Here is a 21,870-nt window from a genome sequence, read left to right on the forward strand (position 1 = left end):
TTCAGGTCACCGCCAAAGTTATATCTAAACACTGTTTCCATAAGTTTCCGTGGTTTCTAGAAGTTCGGTCGCGTTAAATTTTTATAAACGATAGATTTCGATGAATTATCATGATCTCATTACACGTGGGCCTGTATAGACCAGGGGCCCAGGGGGTCAATCTAGCTGAAAAGTGTACTAACTCTATACTATATGGTATCAATGCATGTATATCTGGTATCATCAGAATGTCAGTCTGCCGGGTATCCTGTGGTTGATGTGGTATTCCACGTCCAAAATGTTATGCCCCCTACTAGGATAGATTAGTTCAAAGGTGTACCACATGAAAATCGTACAGCAGTGTACCGTACATCTTCAGGTATTTCAAAAAACACTCTGACAGACATTTCTAGTAGTGGGGAACCCATGACAGTGCTTTGTAATTGCCAGACATTTTTAGTGGTCGAGCATCCCTGACAAGAGTTATCTAATTTCCAGACCACAGCTAGATTAGATTAGTTGAAATCTGTACCACCTAAAACTGCTTTGAAGTTGTTCAGTACCACCACAGTAATCAGGAATATCCACTGCCAGACAGTTTGTGCGGTGGGTTACCCCTAACAGACACGCCCAAATGCCACGGCCCCCAACTATGATAGATTATCGCACACTGTTCCCGTGGCCAAAAAAATAAAAATTGTGCCAGGATGCGTAGAATACTAATATTCATGTTCCTGAAGCAGCGACTGCGAGTTTCACAACATCTGGCCGTTGCTTCTTTACTTCACAATGTTATGTACAGACACGCGAGCAGTAGCGTCTAATCAGATGTTGTGACATCGCGACCTCCACAGAAACCTTGACATTGAATGAACCATGAACTTTGCAACTCGATTATCACAGGTAGACATTTTAGCTTGAAAGCTCGAGACTTGGTATTTGCGACGATCGAGGAATCTGATAGGCTCACAAGTTGGGCTTGTACCCAATCGAAATTAGTGCCGCAATATAAAGGCCTTTATAAGATGTACGTAGTTATAGCGAGATCAAGCCTTCTATTGAAGATGACTAATACCTAGCACGTATAGAAGAGGCGATAAATAGATACCCGGCTGACTTACATTCTGATGATACCAGATATGCATGCATTGATATCATATATGATGAAATTGGTACACTTTTCAGTTAGGTTGACCTCCTCGGCTCCCGCTCTATATATTGATGTTAGGACGACACTGTATCTAGCAAGATTCTTAGGAAATATACTAAACAGCAAAAAAAACCCTCAAAAACGTCAGTACGATTTCAAAATCAGAGATACACTTTAATCAACTCTTCTAGAAAACGACTTCAATTTTTTGTGAACAGTATGTGACATTCCAAGACAATTACGAGAAGGTTTAGAGTCTGTACACAGTCTATACATCAGTATCTGGTGTGTCCACCGCGAGTGTCAATAACAGCAGCGCAGCGTATGTACATTGAGTGGACCAGACGATTGATGAACGCCATTGGCACCTGGAACCACACTCTCGGAAAATCCTGGCGCAACCCATCGGGTGTGTTTCGTCTCGGTACGACGTAAAGCCTCCTCTGAATGTCATCCTAAAAGTATTCAATCGGGTTTAAGCCGGACTAAGGGCTGGCCAGTTCATAACGTTGACACCGTTCTGCTGTAGAAAGTCCCGAGTAACTGGCGGTCTGAGAACGGGTGTTGTCATGCTGGAAAACTTTGTTTCGATGACGTGCGAAATGTGGTATGACGTGGGGTCTGAGAGCTTTACCGATGTAGCGTACTGCTGTGATGCCGCCTCCTCTCCCTGGACTAACATTTTGGAACACCACAGAACCTACTCTTTGGTTCAGGCCGATTCCACCCCAAGCCATTATGCTTTGACATCCCCATGAGTCTCGTTTCATGACACATTGGTCAGAATAACGCTGGCCACGTCGACGCCATATTCTCGTCCAGCCATCTGCAGTTGATACGCAATACCGACTCTCATCAGTGAACAGAACAGTTCTCCATTGCCCGAGTCGCCAGTTCTGGTGCTGTTGGGCAAACTGTACACGTTCACGTCGATGGCGAAGGGTGAGGCTCGGTCCACGGTAAGGTCTACGACAATGGATGTTATCTTTGGTGAAACGTCGGCGCACTGTATCGGTACTGATGGACCTTCCGTGTGTTCCCACTGTCTGACGTGATGTCTCAGATGCCTGTGTGAAGGGATTCTGCACGTGCTGTCGCACAACATGGCGGTTTTGTTCCTCTGAGTTGTCGTGAGTCGTGGTATGCTGCTGACGTTGTAGTGTGAATGATTCAACCAGGTATGGAGGTGCATTTTATAATGCTGATCCTGGTGAACAGCACGTGCAGCATGAGTTACATGAAAATCAGGGAGAACACATTACCATCTCAGAAGTCAGGTTGCGTTTTTGAGAACATTTCCTGGGTTCAATTCTGTGTTTGGGAAGGAGCCTTATTGCTCAGGTAAAGTTGGAGATGTGGTTACAAATATACAATAAAAACATTATGCAAAGCGTCTATTCAGAGTAACATACCGACCTGACGTTTCTTTTGCTGCTTAGTATAATGGCCTGCAATATCAACCTCGGTAGAAGCTGACGTTAACATCCACTAAATATCGTTCATATTAAAATGCCGGAGTGAAATAAAATTGTTCGATGACCTTGATCAATAAGTGATAACATACACGCGCTTATTGTGTCGCCGTAATATCTGGTAGACTAGTTTTTCCAGACTAATGTTCGTTGCAGTCGCAGATGAGACTGATAACCCTGGGATGATCGGGTCTAGATGGAGATTAGTTAACAAATGTGATTCAAGGCTGTATCATCAAGGCCACATCGTTAAGCAATAATCGTGATGCTCCACATCTTATACGGTAATCAAATAAAAGGAATTAGACCATTAACAGGGATGTTGCTGTCAGCGAAAATCCAAAATGTAAGTAGGCCTAGGATCTGTTTATTTTTAGAGATCAAGAAAGCTTTTCAGGACATCTAAACATGTAAATCAATTTCAGCTGTTACTCCCGGTAAATTTAAAGAACACGATTTTATTCATATTAATTATTAATGGTTGCCTGTTGATCACATCCCACCCCCTTATTACAAATAGAAAATTGGGTAATATTAGGTACTTCTTATTCAATAGATACAATTTCCATAATTACTTGAACTTGAGTGACGAATGTTTGATCGTACTACCTCTGATCCATTATGTCATCGGCACCATCTTGGAATCGAGAGGTCATCGGTCTACGTTGGTTTTTCGAGCCCCTTCCAGCAGAGTAATCATATTATTCTTCTCTCTGTTATTTGTAGGTTGAGGTTATCCTATTGCTAACTCTATCGTGGTGTAGTCTTATATACAGCCTGGATAATGGACTAGCCTTGACACCACCAATGGGGTGGTTGTCATGGGAAAGGTTCAGATGCAATCTGGACTGTGAGAATGACCCCCACAATTGTATAAGGTAAGGTGCAAAAAATAGTAACGATACTTATAAACCTATAACGCCAAATCTCTTTGATCAATGGGGTATATTCTATGCGCGGAATAACTTGAGGTCTGAAAGTTGGAGGCGGCTTTGGATATATATAGGTGAATTTGGGGTTATATCTTCTGAAAGTTTTTCTTCAAACCTGTAATGGCTTATTCTTCCAAGGTAACTTTTTTTTCCATAATAAAAGATGATATAAGGTTTTTCTTACTGGAACTCTGGGATATTCTCAATAACGTTTTCAATGAATTGTGTCCAGTAATTAACTTTAGAATTGTAGATCCGGGTGAATGACACTTATGTAAGATTATGAATAGAAACAAAATATTTCCTGTGGATTTTGGGGCCGCGGTGTCTCAGTGACTAAGACGTTGGCTCACAACCTGGAGGTCCAGTGCTCGATCCCTTTGTTGGCCGAGAAGGTTCATCGGGATTTTCCGGCATGGTACGCCTGACCGTGGTTTAGGGCGGACGGACTGACAAGGGACAACTTGTCTTCGTTCGGATGGAACGAAAAACCGAGGTCCTGTTTACACATTGGCGTGCAATTAAAAGAACCCTTGACAATTGGAATTCGATATCAGAGTAGGCCGTAGCGCCACTTTCCGAGCACAATTTCTCAATAGCCCTGCAGTCGAAGCAGAACAATAGGATGTTAAACCCCCATTAAATTTCTTTCAGTGAGGATTTATATAAACAAATGGCGGATCGTATCGTAGCAGACGGCTATAAAGATGCTGGCTATGAATACGTCTGTATCGATGATTGTTGGTTGGCTCCTACCAGAGATGCAAATGGCCGACTGCAGCCTGATCCTAACAGATTTCCTAGCGGAATGAAAGCTTTGGCAGATTATGTAAATGAAACTTTTACTAACTTGACCTTCTAACTATATAACTATATGAAAGGGCTAAATCTGCATATTTCAGATTTTTGTTTTGGCATCAAATGTTACATAAACTTTTATTTAGACATTTATTCACATGCCAACCCCATAATCAACTCGCTCTACCATCGAAAGGCTGAGATTAAAATGGATTAAAACACCCTCGAGATTTAAAAATGTAACAATAAAGTGGATAATCAAGCCTCGAGTGTAAAGTACAATTGCTGCAATAATAAACCATCTGCGCCACAACTTCGCTCAGAATAGAGTTACTTTAAAGAAATTTTCAATATATTCATTTTTCATTATCTATTTTTTGAACTATTTTGCTCTACTGTAGGACATTGACTTTGGAGCCGATTAAATATGGCAATACCATATTTAAATAAACATTTAATAGATGAGATTTGGTAGTCTACATTTATCCTTTCTAGACCACCCCTTTCCACTTCTTGTATCTATTTTCAGATTCATTCTAAAGGACTGAAATTTGGTATTTATGAAGATTTTGGCGTAAAGACCTGCGCTGGATATCCGGGAAGTGAATATTATTTAGAACTGGATGCCCAGACGTTTGCGGACTGGGGTGTTGACTTACTGAAGTTTGATGGATGTGGTGCAAACGCTGCTGACTTTGCGTACGGTAAGTTTGGCGGAAGTGACTAATTTTTATAAGAGTTATATTAGTATTAAGGTACGATGGGTGGTTCCCCATCAAACTGATTGATTGTTGGTTAATCTCCACCCATCCCTAATGGGTAATAACATTTTTAGACCATCAAATTCGACTTGCAAGGGACGATGGCAGTGCCGGATTTAGATGAAGCGAAGACCTATACTATGTCGCTTATGAAGTCCCTGCCTCTCCTCCACCCACATGACCAGAGGAAGATGAACGAGTGTTTTAAACACAATTGGGCAAAGCCGAGGATAGAATATGTCCTATGATACTAACGTTTGAGACCTATCCCAATCCTCCACCCCCACAGCAAGAGGTAGATCAACTAATGTTTTAAACACAATTGGTCAAAGTGATGAATGATGAAGAATGTTTTATTATAATCTGATATTATAATCTCTTTAGGGTATCCTGCTATGACGTTTTTCCTGAATAAAACTGGACGACCAATCTTATATTCCTGCGAATGGCCTGGACACGCCCACAATACGGTGAGTCGCATCTTTTGCTGCATATTATTATCTTTCTCGGCTATTAAAGGGGAATTCCACCAAAGGTTTTCATAAAGTTTAAATATATGTGTAAAGTTAATAAAAGATTCTACTCTCAGGTAAAAGTGATAATATAGAAATATCAGGTTTTAGAAAGTAAAAAAAAACTAATAACTAATTTCACCCACTGCGAAGATCATAAGGCATTTAAGGGTCTTTTTATTCAAGATGTCTGAATAGGATTGGGGAACAGACTTAGCCTCTGTAAAACCCCTCTCCTTAAATATATATTTAGAAACAAATTTTTGAGAAACACATTTCATTAAATCAAGCACTATCTCATAAATGAGGATGCCTTTTGCTTTTTTAATTGTCACGATCACCCCCTACATACTAAGTACAAGAATAAATTATATTTTTATTTTGCTAGGCGAGTTATAGTGCTGTACGTAAATACTGTAATACATGGAGGAACTATATAGATATAAATGACAATTGGCAGAGTTTATGCAGGTCCTGGTGGATGGAACGATCCAGATGAGGTATTCCTACGCCTTGTGTCGTGACATACAATTAATACAAATAATTAAAGCCGCTGTTAAACGTAGCCGCGGTGGCTTCGTACGGGTATCATCATCGAAAAACTTACAGGTTGGTCAGACTGCTGTGTCTCTACGACACATTGAAGTGCTCCTTTAAAGCTACATTATATAAGATTCGGATAAAAGGCTGGCAGTTTTTGCCATACTATACTATTCAAAAAAAGTAGGGGATATTTGATTTTTAAGTGTTATTAAAGTCACCTAATGAAACTGACGAAGAAACAAATGACAAAATGAAATGAAGTTCACATTCATCGATTTATTCCAAATGATCGTTAGACTAAGTAAGGCACAGACTGACCATTATAAGGGTAAAATGATACCCGGGGTCAAACAGCAAAGTTACCACAGCATCACAACCAAGTCAGTAACGGGTAAATCCTCCTCTGTTTGCCAAACAAGCATTGATCCGACGTGGCATACTCCTAATGAGACGTCTAAGGTCATTTTGGTCCAGATTGTCCCATTCCTGTTGCAACGCAGCAGCAAGTTCTTGGACATTGGCAGGACGTTGTTGACGTTGACGTAACCTCTGTCCAAGCATGTCCCAGACATGCTCGATGGGGGAGAGGTCGGGACTCAGTGCTGGTCAAGGTAATGTGGTGATGTTCTGTTGTTGGAGGTACCCTGTAACGATCCTGGCCCTGTGACATCTTGCGTTGTCATCCTGGTAGATGAAACGGCGGCACAACATGGACTGCCAAGATGTTGTCCCGGTAGTACTGGCCTGTAACACGCCCTGCAACAACATGTAAAGCCGTTCTTCCAGCAACAGTGATGCCTCCCCACACCATAACAGAACCACCCCCAAATCGATCATGTCTGATGACGTTAACGTCTTGGAAGCGCTCGTTTCGACGACGCCACACCCTCCTACGTCTGTCCAAAAAATCAACAGTGAACCTTGACTCATCTGAAAACATCACATTGCTCCAGCGTCGATTATCCCAGTGTTGACGATCCCTACACCAACGACGTCTTGCCTGAATGTGATGATCTCTCAAACAAGGGATCACGCGATGACGTCGGGCGCGAAGGTGACCCCTATGCAGTCGATTCCGAATCATCTGGCCACTCACTCTCACACCAGTGTCTGTTTGAAGACGAGCGCTGATCTGATTTGCTGTGATGACACGATTTCTCAAGGCCAAGGTACGGATAAATCGATCCTGGGCTTGAGTTGTCGCCCTTGGTCGACCTGAGCGTGGTCTGTCCTGTACAGATTGTGTATCACGGTATCTGGACCATAGCCTGCTTATGACAGACTGAGAAACATTCATCGTCCGCGCCACAACCGCCTGTGTTGTGCCGATCTGTAGCATGCCAAGGGCACGTAACCTTTCATTTTGGGTAAGCCGACGCATATCAAAATTTGTTTTCTGGTCACTAAAACAATTAAACTGATGTTTCCACCCTGGAATTCAATGCCACAATGACTGTAACATTCAAAGTCAGAGTCGTGCAAATCTTGGGTTGGACCCCCATGATGATCCCAAGCATCACCTGCATTCCATGCGGTAGCTATTGGTGCGTTTGGGCGTCACATGTAACTGGAAATGTTTCTTCTGTTAGGTTCTATAGTGACTTTTTTCGTAGTCATTTGCATATTTTAGTATTATGCCCCCAAAATCAAATATCCCCTACTTTTTTTGAATAGTATATAATTAATATAATTGAATTATTAAATGGCGATCATGTGTTAAACCATTGATAATCGCGACCACACAATCTAGACCGATTAGCCGCTTACATAATACATCTTTAAAGAAAAAAAAATGTAATATTTCTTAAATTAATTGAAAAGGCAAATACTTGTATCCCGTAAGATTTTTTTACGGTTATGGGGCTGGGGATGGGGCTGGATAAAGTCCTAAATAATATTTCTCAACATTTATATTAACTGGGAAATCACTGCAAAAGACCATGTGAATCCGTGTCACATAGCAATGATATAAGCATGATAAAGTCATGTTGATGGTTAAATACTGATTTTCTGTTGTCTACATCATTATTTTAATATTTTAGTTGTGTATTGGTGATTTTGCCCTGAGTTTGGACCAGGAGAGAACACACATGGGAATGTGGGCGATATTTGCTGCTCCACTATTGATGTCCAATGATCTTAGAAACATTCGGAACGTGTCACGTGATTTGCTGTTGAACAAACGTCTGATTGCTGTAAATCAGGATCCTCTTGGAATTCAAGGCAAACTGGTTTATAACGTGAGTAACTACATGTCATACACTGTAAAAAAACTTGTGTTGAAACAACACAAAACTTGTGTTAAGTGTTGAAACAACACAAAACTTGTGTTAAGTGTTGAAACAACACAAAACTTGTGTTAAAATTTATCAAACAACACAAACTTGTGTTGAAACTTGTGTGAAAATCTACACAATACTTGTGTTGAAATTTTTGAAACTTGTGTTGAAATTTTTGAAACTTGTGTTGAAATTTCTGAAACTTGTGTTAAAATTTCTGAAACTTGTGTTGAAATTTCTGAAACTTGTGTGGTTTCATACAAACTTGTGTATAACCATCCACAAAAACTTGTGTTGTGTTTTTCCCCAATTTATATACAGTATAGCAACCTTTTTATGCAGGACCCATCTCTTTGCTCTGTTAGACCTGTAAAGTTTGATAAAAGAAGGAAACAAAATTTTTTTTTGTTTTTGTAAGATTATTATTTATTCATAAAATCATAGGAAAAAGTAAATTAATACATCAAAACTAAATAGATATTTGAAATGTTAACAGAAAAACAGAGAATTCTAATACTAATTATATTGTGTTATATATAATGACCCCCCCCCCCCCACACACACACACACACACCCCACTTTACCCATCACAAAATATAACATAGCTATTTAAATTGTTCTTAACCCCACACACTTTACCTATCACAAAATATAAAATAGCTATATAAATTGTTCTTTACCCCAAAACAAGAACTGAGAATATAAAGATATGTATACAGTATCCCTACCCCATACTCCAAAATATATAATTCAAATAATATCTAAATTTAATAACATCCAAACCAAGCACTAAGATTAATTATGCACTAAATTGAAACAATTTCAAAAACTGAAAAGTGCTACAAAATCACACTACAAGTGATTTGTGAGACATAGAAATAACTAATATACACAGAAAACTAACAAATGAAAAATGCACTATTTTGCAGGAGTAATAAAATGATGTAAAACCTTTTCCTCATTAAAAAAACCCCAAACAAAATGAATATTTTGTAAATAAAAGAAGCAAAGCATCAAGATTACAGGATTGAAATAAAAAAATATCATATGTACAAAAAATTTATATACAATCACAAGTCATAAGCCACAGTGGTTCAGTGAGTATAAGGTGTTGGCCGAGAAATTTCAACTGGATTTTCCGGCATAGTTCCCACTTGTCAGTAGTGTTGGATATGGCAAGGGATAATTGGGTACAAGCCCGGAATCGAAAGAGAGAGAGAGAGAAATGGGGTTTAACGTCCACTTGACACAAACTAGGTCATTTCGGGATTAACATATGGTTTAATTTTATTTCAATAATTCGTTGCGCATAGGGGTCTTTAGCAGTGGGAGGAAACCGGAGGTCCCGGAGAAAACCCACAAGATTGGACAGGCGACCCAACTGTTTGTCACGTACAACCGAGGATTCGAAACCACGCCAGTTGACTCAATGACAGGCCGTAGGATACCGCACGCACGTACTTACCATTCGGCCATCCACCACCCCCTCCCCCATTCCCGGAATCGAAACCATCCCCACTGTGTTCACTTAGAAGAACCCTTGACAATTGAATTATTTGACTCAATGACAGACTTCCTGATCAAATGTGTGCGTGTTAATCATTGCCCCCCCTCCCCCACGGGTTCCCGTTAAAGAATCCTTGACAGTTGAAATATTTGATATAAGAGTAGGGTGTAGGGCAGAATCACTCTAAGAACACAGAAAAGTAGGATACTAAACCGTATTTCATTTCATAAGCAAGGGAAAGTCACCTTTATGTAGGTCAAGGTTTTTTGTAATTCTGGGTGTATTTGATCTACATTTGGTTTCTAGTAATGCCTATTAAATACTTTATGATTTCTGACCAAATTCTAAGTGATTTATATGTCACTTTACTTGCTATATTATACATACATTTCTGAAGAGAATTAAAATCTAATTGTGTTTTGGAAGAAAATTTAACATTAATAACAAAAAATAAATATTTAAAAATTGGGTCAAATGCATTCTTTCCCAGAAGTATAAAATAAATTGATGCTTGGGTTTTCTTGTTGTTATCATACAGCAAATACTCTTTCAATGGTGTTCCAGCCTAAAAAATAAAAAGTAGGCAATAAGAATACTTTCTATGGTTCACAACGTTTAAATAAACAATTTATTTTGCCACATCGAGACCGAGTCTCTATTTGGTTTCAACTTTGCGTAACGCTTATTGTGTCTTGTCCAGTTACAGACCCAGGCAGATTATTATGCTCAAATCAAATGAGTTAGAAGTCAGAAAAAAGTCTTGAGATTTGGGACTGAAGTCTCATAATAGGTCAACTATTCACCCTTTCAAACATGTATTGTCTGCAAATCCAGATTCCCTACTACATCATGGCAGCACCTATTTACTTGGCAATGTCTAATTATTTTTGGACCCATTCTTATTTTATTTCCATTGACAACAAATTGGATATTACCCTTTAAAATCTATTGAAATCTATTTGAAAGTAAAATACTGTCCATCATTATTTTACTGCTATTTACTGTAAAAATACACATACATGTAGGGCCTATCGCAACTTGAAGGAAATCAATGGATGTGATTGGCAAAAATCAAGCATGCCAAGTACTTGAAACAGCAGAGTCCTAGGCATTGCCCCAAGAAGAATAACTAGATTACCAAGCAAGTGTAAAGAAGTACTTCCTGATTAAAAATACAAATATATATGTTACTTACATTTTGCGTGTTTTCCCCTTGTCAGTGATACAGGACGGAGGACCTGACAAGGACAGCTGTCTAGTCGTTCGGATGGGACGAAAAACCGAGGTCCCGTGTACACATTGGCGTGCACGTAAAAGATTCCTTGGCAATTGGAATTCGATATAAGAGTAGGCTGTAGCACCGCTGCCCGGGCAAAATTCCCTTCATAGCACACTGTATGGCATATGCCCGTCTTCATTAGCCCAATTTATGAGCAAAACAGTAGGATGTTAAACCCCATTTCATTTCATTTTCAAAATTATAAAATAATTTGATGGCTTAATATTCAAAAGGTACAGTCCTTTATGTTTATAAAATTGTACGGGAGCCATAAAAAGCTCCTGATACCTTGAATATATGCAGTTTAAAAGTAAACAAAAATCTCAATATTTATCAATATCAATAGCCCTTTCCAACTTGATCTTCCGAGGTGGGTAACTGAAAAAAAAAATGGCAATGTATTAGTTGGCTTAAATTGACTAGACAGTTTTGATTAATTAAAAAAAATGTTAATTTAATTACATTTGTTTTGTTTCATGTGTTGGTTTGCTTTGCCACAGATGAGACAGTGATATTTACATATAACTAAGATTCTGCCTCTGCTCATACATGACGTGTACAGTTTTACTATACTAAACTGAATTTTAGATTTCAAAATAGCATAACAATCTTTTCTATTAGAATTGAATAGTTACCCACCTAGAAAAAGCTGCTCTATCATCATTTTTTCCAGCCATTTCTTCTTCCATTTTTTTCTTTTATAATTTCTTTTGTTATTACATGATCTTTTTCTGGGTGATTTGCATATACATCCAATATTGAAACTGAAAAAATAAATACATGATATGTAATTTACGATTAAAGCTACCTTACCATATATACAAACTGTGTGATATGAAATTGAAACTAATGTATCTATATGTATCAAAAGTTTTAATCCCAAGGAACTACCTAAGCCGTAAAAGTCTATCTTAAGAATCCTTGTTTGTCACATGGTTTAACTGTCGCAGTAATTAGAAGACGGCCATGGTGACTGAGTAAATTAGGTGCTGGCACACTAGCATGGAGGCCACAGGTTATCTCTTGGGGTTGACCGAGAAAGCTCATCTTGATTTTGCAGAGTGGTTTCCCCTGAGATCCAATGTACACATTGGCGTACACATGAAAGTTCTCTTGGCAGTTTGAATTCGGTATGAGAGTAGGCCATAGTGTCGCTGCCCAGACAAACATTTTCACTTAGCACAATGCATTAGACCAGTCGGAGCTGACCAGTAGGACGTTGTCTTTAAACCCCATTTCATTTCAGGTAATCTAGTATTTTTCTAGTAAGATTGAAGTCTCTCTACTTTCTTTATATGTAAATATCATATTTGAAATAAGTCATACTTTTATTCGATATGGGGTGGGGCTGGGGAGAATTGTCTAGTAGGTAATGCATGCGCATGAAATCACAGGGTCTGTCATTGTGTTAAGTGGCATGGTTTCAATTTCAAGGAGTAGAGTCGCCTGTCCAATCTCTTGAGTTTTTTCGCTGGGTCATTCGGTTTCCTCCGTTTTCTAAATACATGTACCCCTACGCCAAGTGAATTATTCATATTAAATTGAAGCATACCTTCTCTAATCTCTGGGTCCTTTTGTTTCCTCCTTTTGCTAAATACCCATACCCGTAAGCGAATTATTCATATTAAATATAACCTTACCTGTCCTTTTTCCCGAAACGACCTAGCGTCTGTAGGCTAAGTAGATATAAGGACCCATCTTGCAACAACTCTACATGTAGGTTCGTGCATAATTAATATTACAGTAACATACCAATTTTTAATACATGTAGAATGAGACGTGTGCAGGGAAAGGGTGGAAACGGAAGTAGGCTAACCCTCGTCGTAGTTGATTACCGGTATGCATATAGGCACAGCATGGACTACTTGATTCTTCAAATACAAGTACATGTAAGGCCTTGTTTATGTCATTTCTCTCTCTCTCTGTTGCATGTAAGTGCCATATAAATACTTTATTTTGGATTGTATGTTCACATACACTAATCATTGTTGGACATTGGTAAAAAAAAAATAGAAAATATAAAAATTAATTGAAATTTTTACCTGTTTTTCTTCGATTCAATGCCAATGGAGTCCTTGGTAAATTCTCAATAATTATTGCTGGAAGGTGGAAAGAGTCACATATCATCATTGACTGGAAAAAATAATAAAACTATAGAGAAACTTCCACAGGCTGATTCTAGTTCCATTATTTATTAACTGTGACTGAATCAGGCAAAAATGGGGCCTGATATTAAATATTACACAGACTCACAGAGGTTGAACAACGGATTACATGTCATTTGGGACTCACGTCATTTGGGACTCAAAAAAATATGACCACGACATTTGGGACTCGGGTATACGACGTTTGGGACTTTGGGACTCGGGATAATTTATTAGAAATAGGCCAATTCAAAACACGAAAGAAAATATTTATTAACATGAAACACGTGGTTAGTAAAAGGCTCAACCAAACGATAAAACATTAGTTGCACTTACGGTTCTTTGATAATCATCGTTTCTCATAAAAGTTTTATATTTATTTAAAAACGAATAATATGCTGATGATTTTATTTGAAAATGACCTACACAAAAAACAAAATAAATATTTACACGACATGCAATCTTTTTTTTTACAAGCCCCTAGAAATTGTTAACGATAATCCGTGAGCTGCACGTTGACATGCTTGTCGTAGATGGCAATACCAATTGATAAATTAGTGCGTACAAGGCAAAGTTTTTTTGTGGAAAATATAAGAAATGGCAACGAACAAAGCGGGATAATTAAAGCTGATTAACTGATAATCCCAATGTTATTACAGTATGTTCAAAGAAACCTAACGGTTCTTTGGTGGATGAGGAAAAACGTGAGTTGTCAATCATCGAGAATGGCGGCCGTGTGTTGATTGCAGTTATACCGTTTCACGAAAAAACATTAGCAGTGGTCGGTCAATCAAGCTCGTTTACTATTTATAACGCAAATTTTTCGTTTCGGTTAAAACAAAATATACGTCCATTTTAATTGGCCGAAGGATGTGTGACTAATAGAAATATGGCGGGCGGACAAACTGACCAAACAGTATATTTCGAGGTATTTGAGGTAAGCTAATTTAATATTATATCATAACTGCATGTGCATACTTGTGTTTCTGTGTGATTAAATATTCAAAAAATCATTCTTAGGATACACCAGTCCGCCTTGAATTGCAATGTTTGTTTTGTGTTCTGGGCGCCATTTTGAAAAAAACTGACATGACCTATATAATACAATCCAGCGATAGTGCAGTCAATTTCCTTTAAAAGGGAATCCGAATTTGTTAATTTTCTGCAATATCACTTCGGTGGTAGCGGACGTTAAATAAAGCTATTTCACGTACAAAGACCTACAATAAAATCCAGGTGAATTGCGAAAAATATTCATGTAATTTCTTGATGAAGAGTAGCTATTTCAATTTGTAAATGCCCAGTCATCTTAGACAAATAATAATTCCAACTTCAAATCAGTTGTATTTATTCAAATCATACTATGAATAATTGTATTTTTCCACTTGCATAATAATAAAAACTTGACTTTTATTATTTTATTTCTCCAGGCCAAGAACATGGAAAATTTGTAATTGCCTTGTATCACTGCTAACTATAAGGCACAGGGAGCCTTGGGCAGAAATGATAATAATATGGTTCTCAGATATGTTACTGTGTACAGACTGAACAAAAAATATATATACACTTGCTATTACATGTACATTATATCATTGGCAATAATAAGATCCAATTTTAGTTTTTAGTTACACACTGTTAACCACCAATAGATGACAATAAATCATAAAATGTATTCAGCTCGACGTAAGACTTAAATAAATAGATACAGTTGGTTTAACTTGAATAGAAGTTTTAATTATCTATGCTGCATATATGCATATATCACCTTGCAGCTGAATCACATTACATATCTTTTTAGTTGATGTTCATATCGTCTTACGTATTTGTCAACATCAATGTGACCTTTTCTATGTCACATTAGCCTTTTCAGACTTGTTACCACGAATGTACTCACCACACCCTCGCATAGTTATGAATTTATTGTTTCACTTGACTAAAGAAACATTTTGTAGGAATGTATGCTTTTATAGATTGGACACTTGTTTGCAATATCATTGTCGGTGGAAACTGGCACTATACCTAAAGAATGACTGAACAAATAGCGGAGACGGGGTTTCAGCCGGCTGATTTAAATTATTTCTTTAAATACAGTAAAGCTTGAAATATGTCAGTTTTCACTCTTTAGAATGTTTTTGTAAATAAGTTTTTATTGTAGTTTCCGTGGCGTATTCCCAATAAGCGTTAGAAACAAAGATATACACCCTTAATCCCGGTGCCGATAAATGTTGGGTTGTGTGGAACATGCTAACAAATCTCGGGTACGATATATGTTTGATTCTGGTTGAGAACAGCATGAGTGCAACATGAATGTTTTCATTGGAGATGAGACGCAAATATTCAAAGGGGTCAGACAAACTCTAAACCAACCGCGTTCCCTTTACTGAGTCCCTTCAAAGGAGGCCCTGTCTGTCTACCTGTGGAATAACATGCATTTGTATCTGTTAAATTTGTGTGGTAGACAGATTGATATTATTTATATAACGTCTTACCCCAAACAAATTGCAAAAGAAACCATGAAGTTTCTGAGAGCGATATTTCGTAATTAGTGTGCTTTAATGGTGGGAGAATAAATAATTTCTTTTTAAATTTTTCAAACACAAACTGGTCATATATAAAATAGCATTTTCTGACAAGACCAGCGATAATCTCGTAAGATATGACTTTTACTATGTCTATTAAATGGTTTTCGACGTCTCTTCAAGGTCACCGTCTTGCGCCAAAGTCGTGAAACGCACCGTCGAGGGATTTGTTGGGGCCTGTCTCCCCCAGAAAAATTTCTAGAAATTTCAAGTCGGTCTTGCCTGGCCGTGAATACGGCAACCTGAAAGTGGTCGATTTTAATGTAGACATCTGAACTCCAATCAACAAATCAATCGACCAGGCTGTTGTCGTTGCATTCACATGACACCAGACGTGTCACCGATGAAACAAATATGCCTGAAACAAATGTCGCTGTTAGTGCGACCCATTTGTGACAATTTCAAGGTCCCAAATAATATTCCTGTTTTACTATTAATAGTAATTCAATCAGTAAGTGCTATTTACCTTATAATAGTCGTCTTGGCTTTTACCCGACATTACACAAAACACCAATGGTAACTGTCGGGTGGTCTCTCCAGTCTTAATGAAGGCGTGGATGGAAAACAGCAGAGACCATGGCTTGTTCACCACCCGAAAAGTTGCATCCATATACCAAGTTTTTGCGCGTGCGAGTAGTTGCATCTGTCTATCAGTACAAAAAATGTGATGGCGCCTTTCCCCAACTTTTACTCTTTTTTGATAAAATCCCGGTGCACTATGATCGATGAAATCTTCGTCAAGCTAAAACAAAAAATAAATAAAAAAGTACATTTAATTACATGTTAATAAATAAATAAAATTGTACATTTAATTACATGTTAATAAATTCTTATATACATGGGTATTTAATTGCATGAATACTTACGCTTGACGACACGTCAGTGGGATCTTTTGGTCGCAGAGTCTGTCGGGTTCTTTGTAGCGACCTTACAAGTGCTGCCATGGGTGGTCTGCTATGAATGGGTTCTTCTGCAGAACCGACACTGTATAAAACTCTCTCCGCTATTGAGGAACATGACTTGGTAAAAACATTTCCTTTGGCTTCATGCTTTGCCTGTAATGATAAGATAAAACATATTAAACTACAAATATATTATTGGTTTATTTATATTTTATTTATTTACACACATATATAAATTTTTAATTTAATTGATACATAATTTTTAAACCTACTGTAACTTTTATCTTGGTAGCCGTGTGTATACCGGGTTCTGCTGGGTGAAGATGGTTCTTTAAGCCTGGTTGGTATGTATCACCATCTTGGATTACTGTTGCCGGACATCGTGTTGGTCCGCTTCTTTTGGAACACCTCCAAATCGTAGTTTTCGTCTCTGTCTAAAATATATTAAATTCATTTATTATTATAGAGTTAACTAGGTTAACTAGAGTTAATTATCTTTACATTTTGTAGCTGAAATACATTTCTATACAAGGTAGTTAACTAGGTAAAATAAATCATCCTACCTTAATTGTATAACTAAACCCTTGGTTGTCAAACAACTTGGACTTGCCACGGGAGGAACCAGCTTCTACCTGCGTATACACCACTACGGGTTCTTCGTCGCAGAAGACACTAACGTCGGCATCGTCTGAGATGGAGGACTCCATGACCGGAACTGGCACATCGTATCGGGTTTCGGCTGTAAACGATTCTTCTACTTTCATAGGTTCAGTTGTTGGGACCTCCATAACTTCTTCTTGTTGTTCGTCCATATCTTCCGTCTGCTTATTAGATTTAAGGTTGTTTTTTTAAACATAAATTAGATTACAATTTAACTAACACAAAAGTGTAAAAAGATTTTTTTCTAGTCTGTGCCCGCGTTTATGTCTACTCTTGGCAAAATCGTTATAATATAAAAAAATCATGAAACAAGAATCAAAATGGCCGCCAATCGGGTCTCCAACGCCAATCCAACCTTCCAAGATATAATTTCAAAACAGATTCTTACCTGCTGGTTCAAGTCGAGCCGTTTCTGCTTTAATCATAATGTGATTCTGTAATGTAAGTATTTGAACAACATCGTAGCGCCGAACAACTAATGTTAATTAAGCATGATTTCAGAAAAATTGAACAGATTTGATAATAACATGCCGAAATTTTTTTCCTGACCGCGCCATATTATAAACATGAACTTCCGGTTTAAATTGTTGGAGTTTTTTTTAAGGAAACGAAATACTAACATTATACAGAGAAACAATATCGATGCTAAATTACATACATGGTATTATTTTTTTTATATAAATATTCACAAACCTGCGGTCTTGTATTCTATGTGACCGTTAGCTTACATTTGTCAAACATATCACTGCTCCAAAATCATTTCAGCACGTTGTTAAATGTTAAATTAATTGTGTGAAAACACTTCATTTAATGTCCGCTTCCACCGAGATGATATCGCAGACAAAATGTAGCCTATAGTACCCTGATTTTATCAACCAATCACATTCAATAACAGTTTTACTTATTTTCTTGTCAACGCATTTGGAGTCAATTGTTAAAATCACACCGGGCATGAGCGCTCAACAGGCCTTTGATCTACCAGTTTATTGGGCCCAACTTTATTTTAACTACAGACATCTTAACACCAATTAGCATTCAAGTCTGTCTGGCTATATTGTCTGAGTAAAAAATACCTTTCTCTTACTTGTGGACCCCGGATTAAGACTTTGTATGGAGTTCAAATTTAAAAAAAAAAATATTTGTTGACGGTACACATTACTCGTGTTAATTATATGGATTAGCATTCAAGTCTGTCTGGCTATATTGTCTGAGTAAAAAATACCTTTCTCTTACTTGTGGACCCCGGATTAAGACTTTGTATGGCGTTCAAATTTAAAAAAAAAAATATTTGTTGACGGTACACATTACTCGTGTTAATTATATGGAAAAAACACAAGATTTGTGTTAATGCATTAAAAAGAACACAAGTTTGTGTTAATGCAATGCAAAACAACACATAACTTGTGTAGAATAATTTTCACACAAGTACTTGTGTTGAGATCCAACACAAGTTTTTTTTCAGTGTATTCATCGTGAAGCTCATACTGCTAACAAATGACTAATACGAGTTTTTGTCATTAAATTATACGTACAATAGCAATGATTATTCTAAACTTATGTTTAATATGTATAGAAAGTGGTTAGAAATTATACAGTTGTCATTAATTATCAGGTGTGTAACTGTCTGTAAAAGATGTCACTGATATAGTGTAAAAACGTGACTAATTATAATACCCATCACTGTATTATTAATAACTACCCATTTTAACATTATGCATAATATGAAATGATGACTTATGTATGTTTTTTTGGGAAAATATTTTCGGTTGTAAAAGTTATATGTTCAGAAGTGACAAATATTAACTTTCCATTGATTGTTAACACTTCTTTACGTGTCCAAGTAAAGTAAGATTTTCTTACTGATCCCGACCCACGTGTTATTTGTTTAAATAAGTAGAGGTCTCGGGTTCGTTACCGGTGTTCATCGGGATTTTCCGCGCAGGCTGATTTCGCCTGGGGGTGGATGTCATAACCGTGACAGCATCTCCTGCCAACTTCCCCTGACAGTTGAAAATCAAAATAATTGTAGACCGTATTCCCTTCTTCGTGTCTCATTAACCCGATATGCGATGTTAAATCTTCTTTTTATTGTTTTACAGTTTCAATCTTGGTGTAGTCGGTGCAGTAAAGTAGGGCGTTTTACCCCATTTCATTACCCAGTCGGTGCAGAAAGGTAGGACGTTAAACCGCATTTCATGTCATTTTGCGTTTTATTTTACAGAAAACAGTTATAAGAATATGGACTAAGCCCATTACTCCTGTTGGAAGTTACGCCATTGCCTTTGTCAACTTTGATGGTGGTGGACGTCCAACACATCTAACGGTAAAATGTGGGGATGTTGGTTTGACCAATGCTGTGGGATATAACGTTACAGATACATTTACTGGAGATGCCGTGGGTACCTTTAAACCAGGAGATGAATTCGACGTGTTTGTTAACCCCACGGGAATTATAATGTTCACCGCGATTCCTTTACAACCAAATTAATCAATTGGAATATTTATATCGGGTGGCCCAGAAAAAAACCCTGATAATATTTATTTAATCCTACAAGAATTATCATGTTTACTGCTATTCCTTTACAGACAAAATAATCATTTCATATATATTGTATAAAAATAATGATGATAATGAATTCAACTTGTTCGTTTTATCGGACAGAAATCATCATTTACAAAGAAATTAATCAATTGGAATATGTAAATAAATATGATAATGAATTCAACTTGTCGTTTAACCCCACGGGAATTATAATGTTAACTGCAATTCCTTTACAAACATCAAATATGTTAACAGAACACAATTCTTATGGGGAAACAATCATTGGTTTTATTGATAACGATACGAGGATACTTGTCGAAACGTCGTGCTTTTAGAATAAAACCGGTGATTGTTTCCGATAAAAATTGTGTTCTGTTAATGTGTTTCCCAATCGCTAACTGCCACTTAAAGATTGTCAAATATATTTATAAATATTAATGATGATAATGACCCCGACCTGTTGTTTAAAGATGCATATCGGATAAAGTGAATAGATCGGGATATGGGAGGGGTACCCGTAAGTGTAAGTGTCCACTGTGCTGTACAGTCCCGGACCTGAAGACTTCACAAATTAGGGGTTAAATCTGCCTATTGGAAGTCTTTCTTTTGGTCTCAACTGTTATATAAACTATTACGTTGACATTTATTCATATGACAAGCCAGTAATCAACTCTCTAGCTCATCGGATGACCGAGATTGAAACACGATTGCAATTTGAAAATTTAACGATAAAATGCATAATCGAGATATGGTCTTGGTAGTCAAGCCTTAGCGTGCGCGCGCTGTATCATAAAGTCTGTCATTGAGTCGACTGGCGTGGTTTCGAATCCCCGGTTGTACGTGACAAGGAGTAGGGTCGCCTATCCAACCTCGTGGGTTTTCTCCGGGTCCCCCGGTTTCCTCCCACTGCTAAAGACCCCTATGCGAAAGCGAATTATCGAAATAAAATTAAACGATATGTTAGTCCCGAAATGACCTAGTTTGTTTCGAGTGGACGTTAAACCCCATCTCTCTCTCTCTCTCTCTCTCTCTCTCTCTCTCTCTCTCTCTCTCATCAAGCTTTATCTTTAAAAATTCATAACTTCGCACAAAATAAAGTAATTTGAATGAAATTTTCAGTATATTAATGTTTCATTATCTAATCTTGAACAATTATAGCAAGCTCTCTATCTATATTTTACATAATGCATCTTTAATCTACAGAAATGAAATGAAATGAAATGGGGTTTAACGTCCTACTGTTTTGCTCCGAACTGGGCATACGCCATACAGTGTGCTATGAGGGAAATTTTGCCCGGACAGCGGCACTACGGCCTACTGTTATATCGAATTCCAACTGTCAAGGGATCTTTTACGTGCACGCCAATGTGTACACGGGACCTCGGTTTTTCGTCTCATCCGAATGACTAGACAGCTGTCCTTGTCAGGCCCTACGTCCTGCATCACTGACAAGGGGGAACCACGCCGGAAAATCTGGATGAACTTTCTCGGCCAATGCAGGGATCGAACACCCGACCACCAGGCTAGCGAGCCAGCGCCTTACCCACTTAGCCACCGTGATCCCCTTTAATCTACAGAGCCTCTTAATGTTTACAGTAGGACGTTAAACCCCATTTCATTTCATTTCTTAATGTTTACCACGATTCCTTTACATGTACATGATAATTAATCATTTCAAATATGTATAAGGTCATCGACTCATAGTTACAAATAGAGAGAGAGAGAGAGTAATGGGTTTAACGCTCACTCGACACAAACTAGGTCATTTCGGCACTTACATAATGGTTGAATTTTATTTCAATTATTCGATAGTTTATACATATTTCATTGC

General features: G+C 37.8%; 1 protein-coding gene and 1 long non-coding RNA gene across 2 annotated transcripts; one reads left to right on the forward strand and one right to left on the reverse strand.

Annotated features, from left to right (window-relative positions):
- Positions 1-4,185: 4,185 nt before the first annotated feature.
- LOC126830462 (alpha-galactosidase A) lies at positions 4,186-20,075 on the forward strand (the record flags this gene model as incomplete). The annotated part of the gene is given in 7 exon segments (XM_056102927.1): positions 4,186-4,362; positions 4,861-5,035; positions 5,477-5,562; positions 5,993-6,069; positions 6,071-6,104; positions 8,190-8,387; positions 19,719-20,075. Coding segments are annotated over 7 exon segments (1,014 nt in total), but the record flags the coding sequence as incomplete, so codon positions are not given.
- LOC130014060 (uncharacterized) lies at positions 11,574-17,257 on the reverse strand. Its single transcript, XR_008789020.1, has 6 exons — positions 17,110-17,257; positions 16,802-16,990; positions 16,402-16,677; positions 13,255-13,345; positions 11,852-11,976; positions 11,574-11,590 (listed from the first exon to the last, which is right to left on the reverse strand). It is a non-coding gene; the product is annotated as an uncharacterized LOC130014060 (long non-coding RNA).
- Positions 20,076-21,870: the final 1,795 nt, after the last annotated feature.

The sequence above is a fragment of the Patella vulgata genome, chromosome 8 (assembly GCF_932274485.2).
Source record: "Patella vulgata chromosome 8, xgPatVulg1.2, whole genome shotgun sequence".
NCBI classification, from domain to species: Eukaryota; Metazoa; Mollusca; class Gastropoda; family Patellidae; genus Patella; species Patella vulgata.